At 35.7% G+C, this 27,374-nt stretch overlaps 1 protein-coding gene across 1 annotated transcript in view; it reads left to right on the forward strand.

Annotated features, from left to right (window-relative positions):
* The first annotated feature begins 333 nt into the window (after window positions 1-333).
* The window catches only part of LOC139717487 (uncharacterized), a 36,502-nt gene continuing 9,461 nt past the window's right edge, over window positions 334-27,374 (forward strand). The window contains exons 1-4 of the mRNA XM_071628992.1: window positions 334-391; window positions 7,154-7,267; window positions 22,847-23,001; window positions 24,369-24,507. Coding sequence (XP_071485093.1) covers window positions 334-391; window positions 7,154-7,267; window positions 22,847-23,001; window positions 24,369-24,507 — 466 coding nt within the window. The remainder of the gene's footprint in view (window positions 392-7,153; window positions 7,268-22,846; window positions 23,002-24,368; window positions 24,508-27,374) is intronic.

Genomic DNA, 27,374 nt, shown 5'->3' on the forward strand with positions numbered 1-27,374 from the left:
TACAATATCGCTGCATTCAGTCAAATCCACACAAAATTTGGTAAACTTATCCTTTTATCTCCAAGATGAGTAAAGCGTTTGGTACATATATCAGCATCATATCACTATAATCTTATTTATGAGGGGGTCGGTGCAATACAGTGCTAACCCGCTCTTCTGTGAAAAATGAGTTACATGCATTTACACCATCCTGAAACATTCCTTTATAATCCATAAAAAATGTCATCTTGAAATTTAATCTATAAGTGGGTCTTTTAATGCAGGCCCCTTTTTGCCCCGAAAAATAATCACATCTTGTAAGCAGTAATATAGTGCTAAGCCACACTTTTCAAGATGGCGACCACCATGGCAGCAGACAGAAGGGTGTCTGAAAAAGACCTAAAAAAGAACAGTGAGCAGACTTTTTCATCCTAAAAAATGAGTGATTCTGCCTCATCGTACAACCCGTACTCTTCTGGAAATTATGAAAATGGAGATAAGATGAACACTAATGAATTTTGAAGCATTTAATGCATAATTTTTGTTATTTTTTTGTACTGTTGGGGTTAGCACTATTTTCATGCTAATTCTACAGATCATGACATTTTTGCCAGTTTCTTCATTTTTGTCGAACTTAAAAAAATACCGCAATCATTGGGTTTAGGAGCATTTTAGCATTGTGCCTTATGACCAATAAGAAAATCAAGCAGCGTTCACAGTCTGCACCAGCACCTTAAAGTTTCATTAGTGGGTTAGCACTTTATTCATGCTGACATTTCACATTCATACGGAAAGCTTCCTGAAAAAAAAAATAGATAAAGGGTAGTTAAATGATTGTTGAAACACATTGGAAATATAGATCTTTATTTGTTATGTGTGATTTTATCGTCAAAATGGCTTACTGTAATGAGAGTGCTGTCTCTAAATAATTTTTCTGCTATAAGTGTGATCTGCAAACGTTAATATGGGTATAAAAAATGTACGGATAGCTATATGGACATGTGCCATTTCTCTCTATGATTCTTACACAGGGTTAGAGTAGTAGTGGAACAAAATTTGAAATTGCCATCAATCTTTTTGCAACTTTTTTTTTTGATAAAATGCATTTTTTCTATGCTTTTACAACCATTATTTTGGAGGATTAGCTATTGACAGTAGAAAATGGACGAAAACAATACATTTCCAAAATCGATTCATTCTCCTAAAATTTCTAAAGCAATCCCCGCCGCTGTCAATGCAGAAGTGCTTTCATGTAGCTTCTTCATGACAGAGACACATATGAAATGTGAGACATCCTGGAAAGGATGTTACCTTTATAACATAAATTCAAATGTTATTTTTCAAATCTGAATGAAATATGATGCTGCCGAATAAAAGTCATAGTTCCACACTGTGGATAGCTCTGCGAATTCTCAATGTAAATCAACAAAAGTTGAAAGCAATCAAAGCGGAATTTAAAGCATGAATTCTGAGAGTAGCTGATTTTGTTTAAATAATAAAATCGTAATTTCTTTTTGAGTCAATAGCTCCCTTTATTCTGCTCCTGAATTTACCCTTTAAACTCAGCATTTATGATGTATTTTTATGACGAAATTTCCATTATGGAGAGAAAAATCTCTTTGTTGTATTCTGTTTTTACAAATTTCAGAATTGTTTATCACATGCTTGTTTTCCAGACTACTTTTCAAAAAGAAAGCTTCCTTGAAATTAATTTGGAGTTTTGTGATTAATGAAACTATTGAAAGTATAGATTTTTAAAGTTTTTCATGTATGATTTTGTCATCGTAGCAGGTTTGCCATTGAAACAAATTTATTGTTCCTAAACCATCTTTACGATCCGAATGTGTTCCATAATAGTGCATGTGGGTAAAATGTACATTTAAATACCAACTTACATTGTCAGTTACCATACCAAGCCCCTGGGAACCGGGGGTGCTGCAGCAACCCTGACTTTTGGAGCAGGGGGGCATAGCACCCCTGTGAAAAATGAAACTTAGGGGTACTTCTGCGCCCCCAACTTTTATCTTTTTACAGGGAAAATTGCTTGTTTTTTGATAGAAAATTGTCCAAATATCCCACCCAAAGTGTGCATCAGATCGCTGAATTTCACTTCTGAAAATGCAAAATCTCCATAGCGTAGGAGGGGTATATCCCCCTCCCACACAGAACAAACTTATAAGTGCAGACAGCAATATTAAAACATTCCCATTGTCCCTGGATATTTTACTTTTCCTACTTTTCTATTGATTTTTTTTTAAATATGCTACCTGAAGGGCTCACTAGATTGTTGAATTACAATTCTAAAAACGAAGAATTTCCCTCATTCCCCCTCCAGGGGAGCGTCGATGGAAGGGGGGCGGGGCAGCATATCATTTTGCCCACCCCCCCCCCTCAGTAATTTCCAAGATGTGGATTTTGTTTTATTCGAAACTGTCCCAATCTTTCACCCAAAGTGTGTAGTTTGCAGGCACAAACCCTTGTTGGTCGTATTAGGAGTCTGCATGTGCCAAGACTAATACACGCACCACTGCACGGCAGCCTCTCCCAACAAGGTTGGGAGAAGCTACAACACAGGGCCTAAAAGTTTCCTGGTGTGGGAATATAATATCCTCCTTTCATGTAGGTCCTATAACCATGTTTCCCGCTTAGTTCGCCTCCATAGACGTAGTAGTAGTACGCTTCGTGGATTGATAATTTCCAAAATTCCACCACAATGTGTTTGCGAGATAATGTCAATTGGATTCTAAAAATGCCACTGTTCCCTCGTATCAAATAGCGTCAATCCTGGAATAAAAATATTGGGTGGGAGCTGTGCAAACACATCACTTTACCCCCACCCTTCCCATCCCCCCCCCCCCCAAAAAAAAAAAAAAAAATCTTGCTTTTTTTGTGGAAACTGTCCAGATATTTCACCAAAAGCGCACAAGATCGTTTAATTTCAATTCTGAAAATGGAAAATGCCCCAATATAGTGTGGGAGGAATACCCCTCCATCCTCCCCCGTTAGGCCAACTTTCATACACTTAGTAGACTTTTGAGATTGACACTTTCGAAATATTTCATCAAAAAGTGCTTACCAGATCTGTCACTTCAATTCAAACAAATTCAAAAGTTCCATCGTGTGGGAAGAGGATATTTTCTGTCAGTTTACCTTTATTCCCCCACTACATTTAGGCTTATGCTTCTTTGTTTGACAGTTTTTAAAATATTCTGTCATAAATGACTATAATTCTGTAGAGACAATATATTTTCATTTCAATCCTTAAAATACAAAGGCTCTCTCGAATGGGAGGGATTAGGGGACACCCCCTTCCAAAACCCTCCCCCTTGCTGTATTAGCCTCCACCCGATGCATTGATTATGGCTACATTACATTTCATATTAAAACAAAAGTGTGCGCCAGAAATTCCACATCTTTGAATCGCAGTCAGAAAGATGCAAAAGCTCTCTCATGTAGGAGGGGGATACATCCTTCCACATCCTTCCCCCGCTTGGTCTCCCTCCACAGATGCCTTACTACACTTGTGTGATACAAATTCACCCCAGGATAATCCACCAAGATTTTGCATCAGATCGTTGTACATTGTATTTCAATTCTAAAAATGCAAAAGCTCCGTTGTGTGGGAGGGGGCTGCCCCTCCCATCCCCGCCTTATCAACTTCCATACATTTATTACACAGTGATGATGCACACGCAGAGCAAATGCTGATTATACCCCGATTTAATGGTCATTCACATTTCTGTGAATATTATTTTTCATACTTTTTTAAAAATTTCACCAACAGTGTGCACCAAATCGCTGAATTTCAGGTCTGAAATTTCAAAATCTCCCTCGTGTGGGAGGGGGATATCCCCTCCCACACCCTCCCCCCTTTAGGCCCCCTTTCATGAACTTATACAAAGTGAAGATCCACTCACACGAACTCTGATACAACTTTCGAGATATTCCACCAAGAGTGTGCATCAGATCATTGTATTTCAATTCTAAAAATGCAAAAGCTCCATCGTGTAGAAGGGGCCTGGCTACCCCTCCCATCCTCGCCTCATCAACTTCCATACAACACAATGATGACGCACACACGGAACAAGAGCTGATCATACCCCGATTTAATGGACATTCACATTTCTGTGAATATTAATCTTTCATATTTTTTTAAAATTTCACCAAAAGTATGCACCAGATCGCTGAATTTCAGGTCTGAAAATCCAAAAACTCCCTTGTTATCCCCCTCCAACACCCTCCCCCTTAGGTCCCGTTCCATGGACTAATATACAAAGTGAAGACCCACACACAATTCTCTGATACAGATAACAGTACAATATGGGCATATTCCACCAAGAGTGTGCACTAAATCGTTGTAATTAAATTCTACAAATGCAAAAGCTCTGTCGCATGGTAGCCCCCCCCCCCCCATCCCCGCCCCATTAACTTCCATACAGTTATTTGACAGTCATGACGCACACACGAAACAAGAGTTGATTGTAACCCAATTTAATGGTCATTCACATTTCTGTGAATATATTTTTTCACACTTTTTAAAACATTTCACCAAAACTGTGCACTAGATCGCTGAATTTCAGGTCTGAAAATTCAAAAGCTCTCTAGTGTGGGAGGGGGATACCCCCTGTAGGTCCCCTTCCATGGACTTATACAAAGTGAAGACCCACGCACGGATCAAGAGATAACAGATACCTCGTTCAACAACATTTCATCCATGAACATAGTCCACGAGTATTCACTTTTAGTTCTGTTTGGATTGAAGAATTTCAACCGAACCGGCAACCGAACGGGCGGGGTTCAGCACCCCTGTGAAAAAAGTTGCTCCCAGGGGCCTGTTACCATTTGCTTCTTTCTTTTTTTTTTTTTTTGGGGGGGGGTCTTATTCAGCACATTCCATTCTAGCATGTATGGTCTGTCCAAATATAGGAAATTTATGAGTGTTCAGACTTTTTGGAATTGATCTTTTCATGATTTTTTTTTTCAATTATCATTCATTTTGTGATAAGAACTTTCCTGCATAGTTTCACACTGCTGTATTTAACAATGAATAGGGGAGGGGGATTCTTTGAGACTTGTGCATCATCTGACCTCATCCAACCCTTTTTTTTTCAAATTCGTCCTCATACAAAGAATGATTATAGAGCATTAGTGGTGATTTTGACACCCTGAAAAGAAAACCAATCTACCCTATAACAAGTGTACTTTACGGTATCTTACCTCCTTTATCAAGGGGCATAATAATCTCTGGAATAATATTGACACCGTTTCACTTGATTTTTTTTTTCTTCTGATTTACTGCTAAAATGCGCTTACATGCGTGATGCAGAAAAAGGGACCCTTTCCCTGCTTTCGGGTACATGGAAGATACCGTCCTCAATTAGACATAGCCCCCCCCCCCCCCCCTCCCCCACAAATGATATTACTCCTATGACAGTGAATGCTTTGTCTTTTTAAAACTTGAATTGTCGCATTAAAATCTCCATATTTTAAGGTGTCTTTAAGCGTACATGATTCACCCTGTGCTCGTTTGAAATATATGCAAATTATGTCTTCATAGGTTCACACTGATTACGCAATACCGACTGGTAAAAAAAAAAGTATATCTTGTCTTAATTTTGCGTCACAAAGGAGGTAAACTCAAATCTTACATTAATTTTCTATTTTGAGCGAAGAGGTATGTTTTGTGAGTTTTCACAAAATAAAGTATATTTGTATATACATAATGGATTTGGCTGCAATAAAGTGCTAAGCCACATATTCGAAATGTGATTTGAAATATCCTCTTGAATCCACCAAAATATTAATGTAGTAAATTTCTTCAAGAAACTATTCAATCTTGAGTATATAAAGGTTCATATAGCAAAAAATTGGCCTTCTCGAGTCATCAACCTGATTTATGGATTTTTTCAAACTTTCAAAAGCGATTATCTCAAAATGACTGCTGTGTAGTTTAGTACTATTGCACCCACCCCCTAATATATACAGTACTCTCCGCATAATCGGGTAGGCTCGGGCAGAGCGTTTCTTACCCGATTAAGCGGAGTACCCGATTAACAGAAGAACACGCGTCTCATTCACAATGGACACACACAATGTGTAAATGTGCATTGTACTGCACCAAACACCTACACTGTATGCTTAACACGCGTGCTTGCATTGCACATTATACATACCTTACACTTGCTCAGTCACGAGTAATAATTCACACTCTTTTTATGGACAAATATGTCTTCAGAAAACTTTGTCGTTTGACTATAGACTCCTCGCTAACACGTAGGGGTTTCCCGAAATGAACATGTCTTCTTGCGTGCGCTAGTAACGTAGAATGTCCGGCTACTTTTCGAAAATATTGACAGGGGAAAAGCAAAATTAAGGAGGTGCATGGCCTGATTTTCGTTGCAGACTTTTCGTATTGTCAATGTTGTTGCGGAGCAAGGGAGGAGCGCAAGTGTGTTCAACTCCCGTCTGTCTATGCAATTAAGTGCCAGCTAGTATGTGTAATGTTCGTTTACGTGTGGCAAGTCGGTACGTGTACATGTGTTTTCATGTTTAATCACTCCCCAAATAATCAGTTTTCTTTGTAAATTAAGCAGAGAATGCGATTAGCTCTGGAAAATTTGACATGCATGATTTCTTAAAGTGTTATATGCGATAGAATGTGGGTAGAAATTAGATTAGAAGAAAATTATTTACCCGTTTATGCGGAGAGGCAACCCGATTATCAGGTAATTTTAATGTGCATTGGAACAGACTCTGACATTACTACCCAATTAAACGGATCACCCGTTTAAGCGATACCCGATTACGCGGAGAGTACTGTATATACATATACTATGTGCATGTACATTTAATTATGTATTTATATTTTATTCATATACATATTTACGTATTCTGATACAACTAAAACAAGTCAGTATATGGGATGTACTTCCCTGCCTTATGGGTGAGCTAGTCCTCTCAATAAAATGCTGAATGCATCACCAATTCCAGAGTTCTAGAAGCGGTTGCACATGAAAACTTTGAATAGACCTATTCATAACTTTGAAATGAATTGCCCGATATTTACATGAACTTGGACAAGTCAACGCTTCGTGGTCTGTCTGCATCGGTTGAATTCACAAATGTGTTTATGGAAACTTGTGACATTTCTCATTTCTCCTCCTTTTCTCTGCAGATCAGTCGAACATCAGCATCAGCATCAGCTATAAACCCCTTGTCAACATGCTTGAGGTATTTCGTCTTCTGCTTCTACTTACCACATCAGTCTGTGGTATCATCAGCTTATCAGGTAAACATGCCTTTGAATTGATACGCGCAGTTGTCTTTCTTACCACTGCTAGGCAGTTAAAGAAATAGCATATATAATATATACAATATAAGAAATTACCGAAGTGTTGTTAGTAAGCATTAAAAATGATTTGCCATCATCTGATCATGCCTTCATTGCAATAATGATAATGATAATAATAATAATAATATTAATGATAACAATAATAATAGTAATAATAATAATAATAATAATAATAACAATAATAATAATCGTATGGACAATTTCTATAGCGCTCAAGATAAAAATGTTACGAAGAAAACAAACAGATACATAAACTACGAATATGAATAATCCAGAATTACATAATCATCAGTTCTGTTTTTGAAATAAATGAGTTTTGATTTTGGAGTTTTTGAGTATATTGCTATGGACGTCATACTCAAGGACGTTCCTCAGTTAAAGTGAAGTCCATGTCATTTTCTTCAAACTTTCCATACCGTAACTTTGACCCATCCGAAGCCCAAATATGTAAATAAAACCATAGATTCATGTGCTTGTTTTTCTTCTACGGGACTTTGAAGAATATGACTAATCTGCCGTCCTGTACCAAAATAATAGCGTTACAGGATCAAGACCATGATTGGCAACAAAATCTGCAATGACAAACTTAAATCCCCATAATTATTTCAAAATCGACGTTATTTTCTCCAAATTTGGAAGAATTGCAGAAAAAGGTATCTAAAAAGAGGAAAAGGTTTCAAAGTTAGGGTTTACAATCTCATTCTTGAGCAAGCAGCGCCCTCACGCGGCAGAAAACACCGAAATCTCTCAATTTTTTTTTCATCGAAGTTTTCTGTTAGGGGTAGGCTAAAGGACAAGGTTCATAAAACTTTGTGCTGTACATTCAAAACCCATGTCATTTTCACGAAATTTGACTAAATTTTAGAAGAAGGCTTACTAATTCCAGAAAAATAATAAAAAGTGGGGGTTCATGTGCTAGTTTTTGTACTGGCAGCACCCCCATATGATAGAAATCATCCTAGGACTCCAAAATTTGGTTATAAACCTACAATGTATCGTGGGTGCCCTGATTAGGTGGGGTTCATGAATGTTATGCTGTATATTCAAAACCCATGTCATTTTTACGAAACTTTATCAAATTGTAGAAGGGTTACTGAATGCAGAACAATTGTAAAGATGGGGGGGGGGGGTTCATTTGCTCATTTTAGTGCTAGCAGAGCCTCCTTGCGACAGAAATCATCGTAAGACCCCCAAATCTGGTCAGGAACCAATGCAGGGATATACCCTGCTAGGATGCGTGAATGCGGTTCACTCAAAACCCCATTTTCTTTCTTTCTTTTTAACAAAAACGAAAAACGTGCCACAATTGCAGTGATATGGTGAAAAAATATTCAGAAAGGAAGGTCCATGTGCGTTTTTGTTATTACTACCCTAACACAGCCATAATGATATTAATATGTGGACGCAAGCGTGGAAAATTCCACATTGACATGCTTGTTTGTTTGTTTGTTTTACCCACTTGCTGTAACCATGTGCAGAAAGTGATAATGTAAGAAGAAGAATAAATATAATAGACAGGGCAGAGCCAGGCAAAAACTGCCTTTTTTTCCTGTCAAGGTTTTCTCACTTGATTCTGGTACTTTAGACCATACTTAACAAAATAAGCTTCTGCGCCATCTTGAAATCTGTCCCGAATCCAAGATGGCCGCCAAAAATCCAAAATGGCCGCCAGAGGACCAAAAAAGTGCCTTCTGTGGTTAAGATTTGTCTGGGGATGGGTTTTTTTAAACTCTATTTGATGATAAATGGTAAGAGGAATAAGATTCAGTGAATTAAAATTAAAATCAGTTTCTTTTTTATTGCGAAAATCCAACATGGCCGCCAGACGCAGCTCCCAAAATTGATAAATGTCATAATAACCGGAGGGCCAAACCCTAAAAACTTGCTTACGTAACAAGTGAGTTCCACTCTCTCTACAAACTAAGTAGACCATGCTTATTTTCAAATTTTTATTGTAACAAACAACATTCCACTGGTCTACCTCAAAAAATTTGTTGCGAAAGCCTCCAAATCCAAAATGGCGTCCAAGATTTTGTTTGATAGATACTTTATTTTCTGCAAATCAATATACATAAGTTACATAATCATGAAAATGCAGGAAATATACAAAGTAAATTAAACGCAAAGTCGTTTGACTTGCAAAAACCAAGATACATACTAAGTACATAATCATGAACACGTAGGACATATGTAAAGTAAATTTAACACAGTCTTTTGACTTGCATAAACAACGATATGAAAGAAATTTAATATACAGTATGCATGTCTATGCAGCAGTGATAAGAATAACATTTATAGTTAAGAAACGATTACGCAGAGGGCCGCCATTATAAGCATTGCTTGAAAAGATGGCCGGCCCGAGGAAAAGATAAGGACGTACTAAATTCGTAACAATATAAATTCTGCTGCGAAGGTAGCGGGGGAAAATAAACTCTGGTGTGCGATGGTGGTGGTGGTGAATGTGTGTGCAGGTGCTTGAGGGTGCACAATAGCAGATAGGCTGGAATTTAGAATAGTGAAATTGGTTTACTGAAAGAGGGGACGATATGCGCTGTTGCTATCAGGAGACCAACATTAGTTACAGGTTTATATAATTTATTTGTTTTTAGTTCATATTTGAAATATACTGTAATAAAATGTACTTCTTTAAGTTTGCTTTAAATGAAAACAAGGAGGCACACTGTTTCAACTCCTCAGGAAGAGTGTTCCATGTATCCGGACCTTGATGTCTAATCGACTTTTGAGCAAGTAAAAGCTTCGGATTACTTAAGTGAAAATCATGGGAACGACGGGTAGGGTATGAGTGAATATGGTCATTGGTTACTAGGGTATTATGAAAAAATGGTAATGCATTTCGAGTGTGTTTATACATAAATATGGCAGTTAGGTATAAATGTATATCATGGGCCTTCAAAGTTTTTAGGCGATAGAATATGGGGTCAGTGTGAGCCAAAAAATGTGAATGTGTGCATATACGAAGAGCCTTTTTCTGGAGAAGAAAAATTGTGTTCAATTTTGTTTTGCTACTGTTGCCCCATACAATATTACAGTACATTACATATGGTAAAAATAAAGTGTTGTATAACATAATTAAAGTTTGATCATTAATTAAATATTTTATTCTTCTTAAAACACCAGTTACTTTAGATATTGCTGTTGTAATATTCTGAACATGAGTATTCCAAGTTAGATTGCTATCTAGGGTTACTCCTAGGAACTTGGTTGAATGTTTCTCAGCAATGTTTATATCATCAATAAAAATACTTTGAGGAAGGGTGGGTTGGGATTGCAACGTATGAAAGTGTATAAAACATGTCTTATCAATATTCAATGAAAGCTTATTACTTCTAAACCACTTCGAGATGTTGCTTAATTCCGTATTTAATGTGTCAACCAGTGTTACAATGTCCTTGTGGGAATAAAAAACATTGGTGTCGTCTGCAAATAAGATGAAATTTAAACGAGGAGAGGAGTTGATAATATCATTGATATAAATCAAAAAGAGTAGGGGCCCAAGGATAGATCCCTGAGGGACACCGCATGACACGTTTGAATATGTTGAGTGAGTGAATTTAAATACAACATATTGTTTTCGATGACTTAGATAACTTCTGAACCACGACAGAGTAATCCCTCTCACACCATAGTTATATAATTTTTCAAGTAAAATATCATGATCAATAGTGTCAAACGCTTTACTAAGGTCCATAAAAACTCCAATTATGTGCTCCTTTTTAGAAAGCGCATCAATAATATTATCAACAGATTTAATTATAGCATAATCGGTAGAAAATCCTTTCCGAAAACCAAACTGATTCGCATTTAATATTTCATTTTCAATCATGAACGAGTGGAGACGCTTGTAAACTACTTTTTCTAAAATTTTCGATATTGCAGGTAACAATGAAATGGGTCTATAATTTTTCACCATTAAGGGATCTTCTCTTTTATGAATGGGGATAACTTTGGCCGTTTTGAAGGAGTCTGGATAATTTCCGTTGAGTAGGGATAGATTGAATATATGGGTGAGAGGGGCTGCTAGGGGGTAAATTATTTTTTTCAACAAATTCACACTTAAATTATCAGACCCACAGGATTTACTACATTTCAAAAATCGAACAGTATCAATAATTTCCGATTCATTAATTGGAGTAAAAAACAAAGAATTTTGATTACTTTCAAATAAATAATCTTTATAATTCTTTGCATCATTTGCAGGAATAGATGCTGCTAAAGAAGGACCAACATTAACAAAAAAATTGTTAAAAATATTTGCAATTTGGTCAGGATTGGTAATAACATTATCGTTATGAGTAATGCTGTCAGGACATTCCGTAGGTTTCTTTTTGAGTATTTCATTAACAGTCCGCCAAAGAGCACTTTTATCATCCTTATTAGATTCGAGTTTATTTGAAATATATGATTTACGTGAGACTCGAATCAAGGTAGTTAATTTATTTCTATATGTTTTATACCTTTTCACATTTTCAGGAGTAGGTTTTCTCAAAGATATTTTATAAAGACGGTTTCGAGTGAGAATGGAACGTATAAGGCCTTGAGTAATCCAGGGTTGCCGAGCTTTTTTCCGATGGCCGCCATATTTACTGAATTTGCTATTTGAAAGATAGAATTTGATAGAAACATCAGATTTCAACAAATGTGATGTCATATGAAAGAAAATAAAATTTCCTACAAGTTGATACCATTTTTGTGGGCAATTGTGATAAGTGAATGGAGATATAAAGGAAAAACACTCATTTTTTGATATTTTTCTGAAAAAAGGAAAATCATGAAAATGCTTGATTCAGCATAAATCAGAAAAAGACTGAAGGATTATCTTGAAACGTTTTTAAGAATTTTGCTTAACATACAATTAATATTTGGAGAAAATTAGGGGTCAGTACCATTTGCGGTTCAGGAGTTATAATGTCTCAAACTTGAAAACTTACTATGTAAAAATTTCCACTTTAGCTGTGACAAGACCTTGTTGGTCGTAAAAAGAGTCTGCACGCGCCAAGACTACTACACGCATGACTGCAGCAGTGCCAGTGGTGCGTGTAGTAGTCTTGGTGCACGCAGACTTTTTTTGACAAACAAGAGTTTGTGCCTGCAAATTAACTTTTCATAGCAAGTGGTAGCTCAGGTGACGCTGATCGTTATTATTTCAAAGTAGATTGTTCTGATATGTTTTTATGCCTCCGCCAACGAAGTGGCCGGAGGCATTATGTTTTCGGGTCGTCCGTCCGTCCGTCCGTACGTACGTCCGGACGTCCGTCCCGTTTTGTTTTTGTCGATATCTCAAGAACCGTGTGGTGGTTTTACATCAAACTTGGTATGAGGGTATATCCTGGGGGATAATACTTTATTTGGATTTTAGGGTCATGGGGTCAAAGGTCAAAGGTCACAGGTTATTTTGTGAAAAAAAGGTTGAAATTTCATGTTTTTCTCCATATCTCGCAAATGGCTAAAGGTATCTTCATGGAACTTAGTAGTATATATATGCTTGTACCGATGGGCAGTGATTATCTAGGAAAGTTGGGGGTCATGGGTCAAAGGTCAGGTGGGGGGTCAAAGGTCAAGGGCAACTCCTCAAAATATCACTACTTATATTTATGCAATGCCTGAAGGTTTGATTTTTAACTTGATGTATGCATGTATTACCAAATATATATTCTGTGGGAAGTTTTCGCCAAAGGGTCAAAATTCAAAAGGTCAAAGGTCAAGTGAAAGTGCTTAATTGCACTTTTTCCTCCATATCTCGAAAGTAACTCAAGGTATCATCATGAAACTTACATATTTATGCATGTTCTACCTGACAGTCATTCTCTTTGGAACTGTGAGGTCAAAGGTCAAAGGCCAGGTTTAGATAATGCTATTTTACCATTTGATACTGAAATTATACTTTTTCTCAATACCCTGAAAATTACTCAATGCATAAACTTATAAAAGGGTCAAAAGTCAAGTAAAAATCATCAGTTCCCCAAATACCTGCACTCTGACGTTTTAATCATTCATCCAATTGAACCTAGTTCCAGGAAAGTGAACATTCAACACATTTGTGGCAAACCTGTCATTTTAATATTTTGCCAATTGTGTGAAACTGTCACCACACATTGTCAAAACATTGTACTATAGACCTACTTAGGAGAACCATGCATTATGGCGGAGGCATACCAGTCGCCGTAGCGACATTTCTAGTTTTTTATACTAAGCTGTCAACAGTTATAAATGTTATGGTTTCTTGAAAAGAAATGGTGATATCTCCGTATGTTTTAGGCTTCATTATATATATATATATATATATATATATATATATATATATGTTGTTGTTTTTTTTACATGGTAGAATGTTTTGTGATACAACTAAACTGCACATATAAATCGAATGTGATATCTCTTCCAACGGTAAACGATACCTTTAGTGTGTTGCGTCAGAGTCAAATCTTGATTAATAATTTGATATATTTTTAGAATTTCTTGTATTGCTGTCTATCATATATATTGTCCTTGTTTAAACCATATTGAGGGTTATTTATTTATTTTTTTTTTTTTGGGGGGGGGGTGGAGCTCATTTTAGTGTTTGGGTAAGGCCCGATCTTTGATTTAAAAAAGAAATGCTTCTGTATCAAAGATATGCTTTTGTACTTGTATGTTACTCTGCTGTTGTAGAAACGTGAACGAGGATGGCATATGTGTAATAATATCTGATCCGTACATGTCGTTGAAAGCCCTTCTGATCCGAGCACCCCCCCCCCCGAAAAATCCGACATGGCGGCAATTTCTCAAAGTTGCTTTTAAATGTGTTGTGCGAAATTACTTTTCAGTATGTTGTTCAAATAACACTGTCCAAAATGATTATTCATGCTGTATATTCACATTTCTGAGGGGCCCACATCCTACAAGACTTGTCTTTATAGTGGGTCCCTCAATTTTTCGAATTATCCACAATGTTTACTTACTTCAAATCACTCGAGTTTTATGATAATCTGTAATGATTGTAAGGTGCTACAATTATTATATTCTTTTCATCCTACATAGTTTTGAGCACCTGATTTTCTGTCACCAAAAAAGAAGAAGTGATGTTTATATGTTCTTGTCGAAAAATGAAATAAAACATTGAATTGAATTGGATTGAATTGAATTGAATTGAATTTACAAATAAGCATGCTGAAAGTGTATTCACTGTGAATAGATTTTTCTTACATCGTTTTAGGCTGATTTCATGTGGGTTATAGTGTCAAAATTGAATTGAACTAATGCCATTGGTAGATGCTTTCACATTTTAGATATCAGGATCACTCGAGAGTGGAAATGTTCATTTTCATTCCTTTTAGAGTGATCTCAGGGATCACTCAAAGAGTGACGAGTGATCCCTAAGGTCACCCTAAAATGAGTGAAAATGAAAATTTTCACTCAAAATTCACTCCAATTTTACTTTAAATTTACTGATTTCCGTTATTAACTCCTTCAAAAATGAAACTTCCACTCGATTTTTTTTTTCTTTTTCGGAGTAGAATATCACTGGTGTTAAAAATATCTCCATAAAAACCCATGACGGTTTGAAATAGCACTACAATGTTCAAAATATATAAAAACTATAAATGGATAGCACAACAGACAAAATTGTACCAAAATTAGAATAATACATTTAATTTGGCGCCATAAACTATGTCAGCTTTGATGGCCTGCAATCTTGAAGTTTTTTAGTGATTGATCCAAATTTTGTTTTAAACTTTCTATAGCATGGTTGTTTCAAGCTTCTACCTCTCTTTGAAAGACATTTTTTGCTTCATCTCATCTGCTCCAGAACAATCTACTTTGAAATGATAGCGATCGGCGTCACCTGAGCTACCACTTGGTATGAAAAGTTAGTTTGCAGGCACAAACTCTTGTTGTTTGTCAAAAAAGTCTGCGTGCACCAAGACTACTACACGCACCACTGGCACTGCTACAAGCGTCAGTGCCAGTGGTGCGTGTAGTAGTCTTGGCGCGTGCAGACTCTCTTTACGACCAACAAGGTCTTGTCACAGCTAAAGTGGAAATTTTTACATAGTGAGTTTTCAAGTTTGAGACATTATAACTCCTGAACCGCATATGGTACTGACCCCTAATTTTCTCCAAATATTAATCATATGTTAAACAAAATTCTTAAAAACGTTTCAAGGTAATCCTTTCGTGTTTTTTTGATTTATGCTGAATCAAGCATTTTCATGATTTTCCTTTTTTCAGAAAAATATCAAAAAATGAGTATTTTTCCTTAAAATCTCAATCCAGTTTTCACAATCTCCCACAAAAATGGTATCAACTTGTAGAAAATTTTATTCTCTTTCATATGACATCACATTTGTTGAAATCTGATGTTTCTATCAAATTCTATCTTTCAAATAGCAAATTCAGTAGATATGGCGGCCATCTTGGACGCCATTTTGGATTTGGAGGCTTTCGCAAATATTTTTTATAGGTAGACCAGTGGTATGTTGTTTGTTACAATAGAAATTTGAAAATAAGCATGGTCTACTTAGTTTGTAGAGAGAGTGGAACTCACTCGTTAAGTAAGCGAGTTTTTAGGGTTTGGCCCTCCGGTTATTATGACATTTATTAATTTCGGGAGCTGCGTCTGGAGGCCATGTTGGATTTTCGCAATAGAAAAGAAACAGATTCTAATTTTAATCCACTGAATCTTATTTCTCTTACCATTTATCATCAAATAGAGTTTAAAAAAACCCATCCCCAGACAAATCTTAACCACAGAAGGCACTTTTTAGGTCCTCTGGCGGCCATTTTGGATTTTTGGCGGCCATCTTGGATTTGGGACAGATTTCAAGATGGCGCAGAAGCTTATTTTGTTAAGTATGGTCTAAAGTACCAGAATCAAGTGAGAAAACCTTGACTGGAAAAAAAGGCAGTTTTTGCCTGGCTCTGCCCTGTCTATAAGGAAATGAGAGTTTTGGCATTAGTCTTACAGTCCTCCAAAGGAAAAACAAATCTTAATACAATGACGTTCATTGTAGATTGCATGTGTTGGTTGTTGCAGTGGTTGGTAAAGTGCTTGTTGTAAGCTGTGAAGATGTACCTTGAGTACCATAACCCCTCCCCCCCCCCCCCCCCAAAAAAAAAAAAAAAATCATTCTTTGATTCTCCTTTTGTCAAACCAGATTTGGTAATCAAAAATTAATATCTGAATGGTGAAAGTGATAAATACTTGTTTAATAATACTATTGTGACCTTGTATTTTGTAACAAAAAAAACCCAATTTTTTGCAATAGTAATGACAAGTTTAGATCTAATCTAAATTTTAACAGAGATACTCAGATTGTTTAGTTGTTAGACCTAAAGATGAAATGTGTGTCATATGTTTGTTTTGTTGTTGTTGTTGTTGTTGTTGTTGTTGTTGTTGTTGTTTTTAACACCTAGTCTAGTAGACTAGTAGTCCCCGACTAGGGCCTATAGGCCGTAGGTACCTTAGCACTCGACTTTACCATGTTGATGAACAGATAATGAACTGCATGTCACAAAACAGATGTATGGATTGGAAATGGAAACAGCTCAGTTCCACTTCCAAGCTTCCCGATTCCGTCGAACAGTGTTGTGCTATGTACCATGACCATGTACAATATTACGGCTCGGACCGCTGAACTTTGCGTAGGACGTACAGATTGTAACGCGTACAGTCGGCACGCGAGCCGAGCGAGGCCGCCCAGCGCGGCCGCGGTGGGGAGCTGTCGGGGTATCGGTACGTACCACACTCTAAAGTACACGGCGAGTTGTAATGTGCTTAAAATTTTCTGTAGATTTTGATTTTTTGTGCTATTTCCCCTATTTTTGGGGTGCTGATCACGAATCCACTTGTTGCCATTTTTCTAACAGACGTCTTCAGCCGTTGCCATGGCAACGCATTATTTTCCTAAAAGAACATCTATATTCTTCATTAAACATCATAAAAACATGTTGTAAACACACAAAATATGTGATTATAAACCCTCTTTAATCAAATAGAAAATACAATTTTTATAATGTCATGGTTACCTCATAGCAATGACGGTTACCATGGCAACAGCTATGATATTTACAAAGAAAAATGATATTTTCATGAAAATGCAAGAAAACATGACAAGATTGAGTGGAATATTTATCACAAATTGCTATCTTGATTATCAGCTTATTTTTCCACTATGTTCATTTCACTTCATTTTCGTTGCTATAGCAACAACATGACAAAAGCTGCCTTTTAAAGAAAAATAAGCATTGCGATTGAAAGAAAAGCAAGAATAAAATACGTCGGTAGATGATGAATTTCTGTTTAGTGAGATTTTTTTTTTTTTTTGGTGCTGTTTCCTTTATTTTGGGGGTGCCGAACACGAATCCCCCTGTTGCCATATTTGTAAATGACATCTCTAGCCGTTGCCATGGCAACAAATTATTTTCTTTGAAAGAACATGTATTTTTCATTAAACATCATAAAAGCATGCTATAAAGACCAAAATAAGTCAATATAAACGTATCGCTTCAATCAAATTAAGAATCGCAATTTCTGACTGTCATGGCTACCTCATAGCAATGACGGTTGCCATGGTAACAGCATTTTTTTAAAGAAAATTATTTTTTCATCAAAAAGCATAAAAAAGTAGCATACCCAGTACAAATTACTATGATAATAATCAGGGTTTTTTTTACTATGTTCATGCCACATTGTTATCGTTGCTATGGCAACAACATGATTTTTTCCCCCAGAAAGGAGAAGTATCTCATTAAAAGGAAACAAATAAATAAATGATCAATTTTTGTAGAGTTTAATTTTTTCGGCTCTTTTCTATTTTGGGAATGCTGAAAAGGAATCCACCTGTGGCCACTTTTGTAAATGATGTCTTCAGCCGTAGCCATGGCAACAAATTATTTTCTTTAAAAGAACATGTGTTCTTCATTTAACATCATAAAAGCATGTTGTCAATACACTGTACATACATTTCTCTTCAATTAATTTAAAACAATCCCTTTTTTTTTCAATTACATTGCTACCTCATAACAATGACAGTTGCCATGGTAACATTTCTGAAAAAGAAAATACTGATATCTTAATGAAAGAATGAAAATATAACGAGATTGAGTAGCATATTCATTACAAATTATTATCAGCTTTTGTTTTCACAACGTTCATTCCACATCATTTCCGTTGCTGTAGCAATAACATGAGAAAATTGTTTTTTCAAGGATAAAAGTTCTATAGCAATCTGTTGCAAATTGCTGTAGGGGAGGTATCATAGTCATTTAAGGTTTACAAATGTCTTGGAGACATTAATGCTGAAACAAAGTACATCATGACGAGAAAATTTGAACTTTTGTGGAGTTTTTACACATTTGTATTGCTTGTAATTTGTATTTTATATTCCCTAGGTATTTCTATGGTAATATATATATATATATATATATATATATATGCCTTAACATGATGTTGCGAATAGGAACGGAAATGATGTTCCATGAACAGAATTATTTATGGCTAATAGTCTTGCTCATTTGTAATACTGGTACTTGAAAACTTATGCCATAATTTCAAGATTTTTTTTCTTGAAGATTTTTTTTTTAATTTATGCATCTCCATGGCAACCATGTTAAATATTAACCATTATTACAGATATTTAAGGTTTCGAAGGTGCAATATATTATGATCAGAAATTCAGGAAGCTGTCTAAACGTTTGTGTTTTTACTTTTTTTTGTTTAGTATATTTTACCTTCCTTATCTAATGATTAACATTATTTTTTCTTTAAAAGGCAGTTTTTCTCATGTTATTGCTATAGCAACAAAGACAATGTGGGATGAATATAATGGAAAAAAAGAACTGACAGTAATTTGTAATAAATATGCTATTCAATCTTGTCATTTTTTATATTTTTTCATGAAAATACTATTTTCTGTAATAAATTGTTGTTACCATGGTAACTGTTATTGCTATGAGGTAACCATGAACTTAGAAAATTGTGATTTTTTACTAAATCAAAAAGACATGTTTATGTTGACACATTCTGTTGTTAACAGCATGTTTTCATGTTTAAAGAAGAACACATGTTCTTTTAAAGAAAATAATTTGTTGCCATGGCAACGACTGAAGACGTCATCTAGAAAAATGACCTTATGACATTCCTGTTCAGCATCCCCAAAATAGAGGAAAAAGCACAAAAGATTTTAACTTTACAGAAACTGATCATTTGTTTATCTTATTCTTTCTTTCCTTTTTAATGAAACAGTTCTTCCTTCTATATAAAAGAAAATTGTCCTCATGTTGTTGCCATAGCAACGACAATAATGTGGGATGAGCATAGTGACAAAAAAAGCTGGTAATCATAATAGGACCCTAACTGGTAATGAATAACTACTCAGTCTTTTCATGTTTTCATGCTTTTTTATGAAAAAAATCATTATTCTCTTTTAAAAATAGCTGTTACCATGGCAACCGTCATCGCTATGAGGCAGCTATGGCATTCGGAAATTGTGATTTTCAATTTAATCGAAGAAATATGTTTATATTGACATCTTTAAGAAATTACAGTATGTTTTTATAATGTTTAATGAAGAATACGTGTTCTTTTAAAAAAAAAATAATTTGTTGCCATGGCAGCGGCTAAAGATGTCATTTACAAATATGGCAACAGGTGGATTCGTGTACGGCACTCCCAAAATAAGAGAAAGAGCACAAAAATCTAACTCTTCATGTATTATCTGCCGATTTATTTCATTCTTGCTTTCCTTTTAATTGAAATACCTATATTTTTTTTTATTAAAAGGCACCTTTTGTCATGTTGTTGCTATAGCAACGAAAAGGAAATGAAATGGACATAGTGGGGAAAAAAGGTGATTATCATGATAAGAGTTAGCAATCAATATTCCACTCGATCTTGTCATATTTTCTTGCTCTTTCATGAAAATATCACTGTTTTCTTTAGAAATAGTTGATACCATGGCAACTATCGTTGTGCTATAAGGTAACCATGGCATTATAAGAATTGTGATTTTTAATTTGATTAAAGAGATATTTATATTGACTTATTATGGTGTTTACAGCATGTTTTTATGATGTTTAATAAAGAATACATGTTCCTTTAAACTAATTTTTCTTTGATGATGCAGATGCTGAGAACGTATCAACATGACATCACATAATCTTTATCCATACATGAGTGGCAAGAAATATATATTGTTTTTGTATTGAGTGATTCGTTTCCATCATCGTTTGTTTGCGTTTGTGCTTTGTTGTTTGTTTGTAGTTGTTTCTTTTTTCTTTGGGGGTTCAAAAAGATAACAGTTTTTCTTCCTTGCAACTACTACAAAATTACCAGTTTTTGGTAGCATTTCAGTTGTAAAAATAATATTTCTGAATTGGAGATCGCAACTGTAGCAAACTGAAATGGTGAATTACTGTTCTACGATTCTTAGGACTATACATACACAAGAACTTCAAAACTTTTTTCTTTGATCTGACTCTTCAGAGCTTATGATGCAAGCCTTATCTCAAACAATATTAATTGAAGGTCTTACTGATTATGATGAATTTTAATAATCATGAGTACTAAAGATTGAATAATTGAAAGCATGTGATAATGCAAAAGCATTATGATATTGATTTATATCTCGCCAAATTTCATGAGCATTTTTTTTAAAATAATGTATCAGTACTCAGTTCCTGAAGTCCCAAAATTGAATGTGCTCCAAAATTGGGTGGTCTTAATTAGCACTCTGGATATTGCGGTGAGACTACAGAAATAGCAAACCTTCTACTTTGATCTGAACTCTTCAGAGCTGATTATGGAAGCTTATTCTCAAGAACAATAAACAATTGTCTTATTATATTGAATTTTGATGATTATGAGGAACTAAGATTTTAAAGAAAGTGATTATGTAATAGCATTATAATATTAATCTGTGTCTGCTTTGTCTCGCCAAATTTCATAAGCATTTTTTGTCATAAATGTATCCGAACTCAGTTCCTGAAGTCCCGAAATGGAACGTGCTCCAAAATTGAGTGGTCTTAGCACTCCGAATATTGCTGTACTCTTGAACTGTTACATGTATATAGAGACATACATAATAAAACGACAGCATACATTCTCGTATAGAATGCTTTAACTGAGGATAAAAGAGATTGCTGACACACACACACTTATTTAATGAGTATTCTGTTCGCAATTCGCGTATTGTTTACTTCATTTCGATCACTTCAGTTTTCATTACAATATAATAATGGCAATATTATATTTCAAAGGTTCCACAATTATTGTATACTCTTTTCATTTTACATTGTTTTACACAATTTGCTCTCTGATACCCCCAAAATAGAAAGTAAAATATATATTTTTGTCCAAAATGTGACACAACATTCAAATACAATTGAATCGAATATATCGATGAGCAGAGAAGTACAAGTGAAGTTTATCTGTAAACCTTTGTTTTTGACTCAACGCCACGTGAAGCATTTACGTCTGGTTCTTATGGCTAAGGATGTTAATTTTGATTTCCTTATTGTTAAACTCTTTGTTGTTGGTACGATGTCGATTTCTATGAAATTGAAACCATGACGTAACAGAGTCTAAATGAGCTAATTGTAATTTATATATAATAAAGCTATGTACGGGGGCATTTAATATTTATCATGTACGAGGAATATGTCACCCACGGAAGCTGGCGATGAACATATCTAAAATTGATTGCATCTCTTTGACTGCAACTGCCTGCGGAATGCGCCTCTCAATTTGAAGTTGGGAACTATCAAAATAAAGCTACCATAGCTTTGAACAACAGCAGCTTGTTGAATGTGTTTCAGTTAGACATTGCATGCTTCCAAACAAGCTACAATAGCTGCATGTTTTTCCCAGGAGAGAAGGTCACACTCAACAGTCTTTTGTTCTTGTTATGTCTGGTAAAAGTACTGTACGTACAGTATATGTATTATTCAATCTCGTTAGGTTGAGCCTTGAATCTTTGTGCTATATGTAGGGATAGATGTCAATTCTGAGAAGAGAAAAACATTGTCAGTTTCCTGATATGACTATCCAAATGACACACCAGTGTAGCCTTCGTCAGATTTGCCTCACAGAATTGACTTTTCCACTACTTAAAACTAACCAATTCTCCAACAGAATCGCTTCATGAAACGCAAGTGCACTTTGAAAAATTTGCTCTTTCACCCGGTCAAACGTTCATCACATCGTCACATAGTGTTGAAATAATTTTGTCTAATTATCTTTTATCTCATAAGGGCATTTAAGCAGGACCAAATCTCGAATAAACTGTGAAGTTTTCACACTCGATGATTTTAAGTAAGTAATAATTTACAATCGTGATGACGTGGCTCCTATCATAAACACCACTTGAGCTTCAACTTTATCACCATACACAGGATTTTGATAGCATTTCTGGACAGACTCGTTTGTGTCTATTGTGGTTTTGCATTTCAATAGCTATTTCATTTGTACAATGATTCATGTACTTATGATATAAGTAGTCATCTTTCCCTATTTTCCAGATGTAACAAGCGAATTTCCAAACCTGAAGCTCGCGACCGCAGCAAATTGTAATGGAGAATTGCTGCTCAACATTTCTTGGGACTACAACAACAACTGCGAAGTTCAACACTATGATCTGAATCACACCATAGGAGAGAATTCTTCAAGGCTGAAGGTCTGAACCTAGTCTCCTACGCCAATAAACTTGATAAAGTCGTCACAAAGACTTGAAATACTCAATGGCCATGTGGAATTATTACTTTTAATCATTATGAAAACAGTGAAGTAATGACTGATAGTGTTGTAATGGGAATTGATGTTATTTGCATTTTGTGAATCAGTAGCCTTTAAAACAAGCTCAAATCCATGCGGTCAGGAACCTCCATGAAGACCCAATGCAAATGCATTTTGATTTGTTTTGATGTGTTTTTTCACGAATTGATATTCGTTTCTATTTCCAAATAATATACATGTACATTACAAATTACAAGTTAAATTATTGTATAACACACAATAATACTATATTCCACGTAGCATCCCTGCTGGAGATAGCACTGTCCATTGTTACAAAGTGTACTCATTACGTGTTCACATGGTCAGCTTTATATCAGTGTGAAGATGATTTCACACTCTTGTTCACACAAGGCCCATATTAATGTTCTGTTCCACACTGCGGTTATTTAATGGTTCACATTATGTTCACAATGTCGTAACTCTGGAATTGAACAGTGTGAAGAGATTCCACACTGTGATAACAATGTGTTCACACTGTCCTTCACACAGTGCTTCACATTGTGGGACACGGTGTTGTTCCAGCAGGGACACTTTTATAGTACAGAAACTCATCTTGTTTCATGAGAGATTGGAAATGAAACTTTAGAGGTTACTAAAAAGCGATTCTGATGCAGTTCCCTTACATATACAGTACGTTATTACAATATATTATACAAAGCATGATAAGTAGAAGTATAAAGCAAACTAACCAGTGCATAAATTTCATAATATTCTGGTCATCACTATAATGGCCAAGAGAATACGTATACCATACATTTTTCATACAAGTTTTCTTCAGATTATTTGTATATGATCACACAAACATAGATTCTACCAGTGGCATCATCTGTTAATCAGTGCTGAAGTATTATGTGATTAAACAAAACACATTGGAATGCATCTTCCCTGAGACTGCGCAAAAATTCCATGTTATAGTCCCTTTAAAGCGTACTTGCGATTTCAAATATTGTGGAACTGTTATGTAAGCCCTACTTTAAACCCTTCAAAATAAAAATAAAAAAAATACCAGCGAGTGTATACATTTTCTCTCCACTCCTACAATGTATTTGTGTTTGTGTTTTTATCTTTGTACTTTTTCAGCAGTCTACATAATCATATCACAGGCAGATGTGTTTTTTTTTTCCCATACCTTAAGTTGATTGATTTTTGATAATTATCGTCGTGTCGAACTAAAATGCGCTATACAATAATAGAGAGGCAGGATTTTCATTCTCATTTCTCCCTGCCACTGCATTTTGTCCACCATAGAAGGAGATGGCCTGGTCTTCAACGCGACCTTTTATTCTGATATCAACGAGTGACCCGGATGTGCAACATTGTGTACAATTGAGATGTATTGGTGAGGAAGCCTGGTCTCAGAAGGTGTGCACTCTAGACCCACCCGAAGGTAAGTGCTGGCTCAACAATGCATACTATGTCAAAGTATAGCAGCATGTATATGGGTTGTTGTTGAACTTGTATCAAACGGTAGCTCTCGATTCCTCATCATGCTCATTGTGTTAGATTAGTTATGTTCGACCATTTCTAATGTGTTTTGTTTTTATTCTTATTCTTATATCATATTGTTAACAAAGACAAGAAAATCAGAATGGGTGTCTTAATTAGACATGTATTTTCATAGAAATGTAGGAAAGCGCTTGGAGATAAGAAATGATTATAAGTTTTTTTTCCTGTTATTATCATCATTTCATCTTCTCTCCATTGTGACAGTCATGTGGCCTGGGTAGATTTCCTGGAAATAACAGCTCGGACACGGGGATGACTGAGGCATCTTTGATGAGATGAATCTATACAAACACTGTTCCTGCAAAAACTCTGCTTTTCAAATATTATAATCAAAATGGCAATAATTTATGCCTCCGCCACGAAGTGGTGCGGGAGGCATTATGTTTTCGTTTTGTCCGTCCGTCCGTACGTCCGTCCGCTTTCGTTTACGCGATAACTTGAGTAATATTGACTGGAATTTTACTAAACTTGGTCCAAGTATAAAGTGTGACAGGGCAATTACTTGATAAGATTTTGGGTGAAATCGGCCAAAGGTCAAAGGTCTAAGGTCAAGGTCAAATAATGAAATTGTATCTGTTTACGCGATAACTCAATACTGGATCGAGCAAATTTCACTAAACTTTGTCCGAGGATGATGTATGGTGGGACAATTACTTGCCTAATTTTTGAGTGAAATCGGACAAAGGTCAAAGGTCAAAGATCAAGGTCAAATCCTGAAATTTATCTGTTTACGTGATAACTCAAAACTGGATAAAGCAGCTTTCACCAAACTTGGTCCAAGGATGATGTATGATGGGGCAATTAGTTGAGTAGATTTAAGTGACATTGGCAAGAGGTCAAAGGTCAAAAGGTCAAGGTAAAATGCTAAAAATTTCGCTATTTCCCCCATATCCATGCAATGCCCGAAGGTATTTTCTTGAAACTTAGTGTAGACATGTACTGCATAAAGATTCTCCAGAAAGAGTTTCATGTCATTAGGTCAAAAGTCAAAAGGTCAAAGGTTAGGTGAAAATGTTACAATTTCACTTTTCTCGCAAATGGTTCAATGTTTCTTCATGGAACTTGGTGCATACGCATGTACTGACTGGCAGGGATTATCTAGAGAATTTAGGGGTCATGGGTCAATAGTCAGTGAGTCAAAGGTCAAGGTCAACTCTTCAAAATTTTACTATTTCCCTCATTTACTAGTATGCAATGCTTGCATTATTATTTTTAAAACTTTATATACATGTGTTACCTAATGGAGATTCTCTTGGAAATTTCCTACCAGAAGGTCAAAGGTCAAAGGTTAAAGGTGAAGGTTAGGTTTAAATGCAAAAAAAAAATAATATATTTTATATTGTAATTACACTCTTTCTTCATACCTTGAAAATTACTCAATGCATAAACTTATAAAAGGGTCAGTCAGAAGTCAAGTAAAAATCCTCAATTCCCCAAATACATGTACCTGCACTCTTTGACAATTATATCAAACCTAGTTCAAGGAAAGAGAACAGTCAAGATATTTCTGACAAACCTGTCATTTCAGTGCATTGCCAGTTATTTGAAACTGTCATCACACATTGTGAAGACATTGCACTATACACCTATTGGGCGACTCATGCATTATGGCGAAGGCATCAGTCGCCATAGCGACATTTCTAGTTTTTTATTTAGATTAGCTTTTATCCAAATGATATTTTCATATTGCACATGCAGCGCGCACGATACGAAGAATTCACTCATTCATATTTAAAATTAATTAGTCAGAATTTCCTGGCCATGATGGGCTGATCAGGTCCGTAATTGGCCATTCAACCAGAATTCGTTGTTAATAATGACTAAAATGACTGAAAATTGATCGTTACCGCATAACGTGTTTTTTAGTGTGTGTTAATGAGTTTCCCACTGATGTATCATTCCTCCTACAAATATACACACACACACACACACACACACAAACACATCCCCTCCCCCCCCCCCCCCAAGAAAAAAAAAATACACCCGTAAAAAGCCTGTCACCAGCAGGGAATTACAAGTGCATACCCATTATAGCGTGATAATGGCTTCACAAATGCAAACAATTGGGGAATTTTGAAATACTCGAAATCAGTACACATACAGGACGCAAAATGTGTTTGTTTGTTTGTTTGTTTGTTTGTTTGTTTGTTTGTTTGTTTTTGAACATATTTATGTACCGGATTTCGCATTTTGGATGTAATAATGTGTGGAGAATTATATCTCTCCAAATTGCTGTTTAGACTAGTCTCATATATACGCTCTATCCGATGTGAAATTTTCCGATTCCCCTGGTAAGGGAGCGTATTCGTAATATATTAGGCATAGTAGCAGGAATTTATACCAGGTAAACTCTGAACGTGCATCAGGAATTGAGGAAGACTTCTCTACACTTTGCTCTGCCAGTATTCCATCATCAGGGAGAAGGCAATTGTCTTACAATTTTCTTTTTCCTAAATATCTGTCGAACTAAATTACTGGTCAGATGTAGTGAATATTTGATGACAGACGTTAGATGACACCTGGTAAGTGTATAGCAATGGCCTCCGTTCCGTCACAAGTTAGATCAAAGGCAAAGGAAGTGAATCAAGTTACGCAATTGTCACTGATTCAGGAACTCAGGAAAACCCGAAAACTAAACAATCATAGCAGAATATGAAATAGAATATGAATACCTGCATGAGAATCTAGTGACCTTAATGCGCCTACGTGATGGAGCGGAAAGGACTCAACAGGAGGACTGAATTGTAT

The sequence above is a fragment of the Diadema antillarum genome, unplaced genomic scaffold (assembly GCF_040938485.1).
Source record: "Diadema antillarum isolate AM-2024a unplaced genomic scaffold, OU_Dant_1.0 scf00000075, whole genome shotgun sequence".
In the NCBI taxonomy this organism is placed as follows: Eukaryota; Metazoa; Echinodermata; class Echinoidea; order Diadematoida; family Diadematidae; genus Diadema; species Diadema antillarum.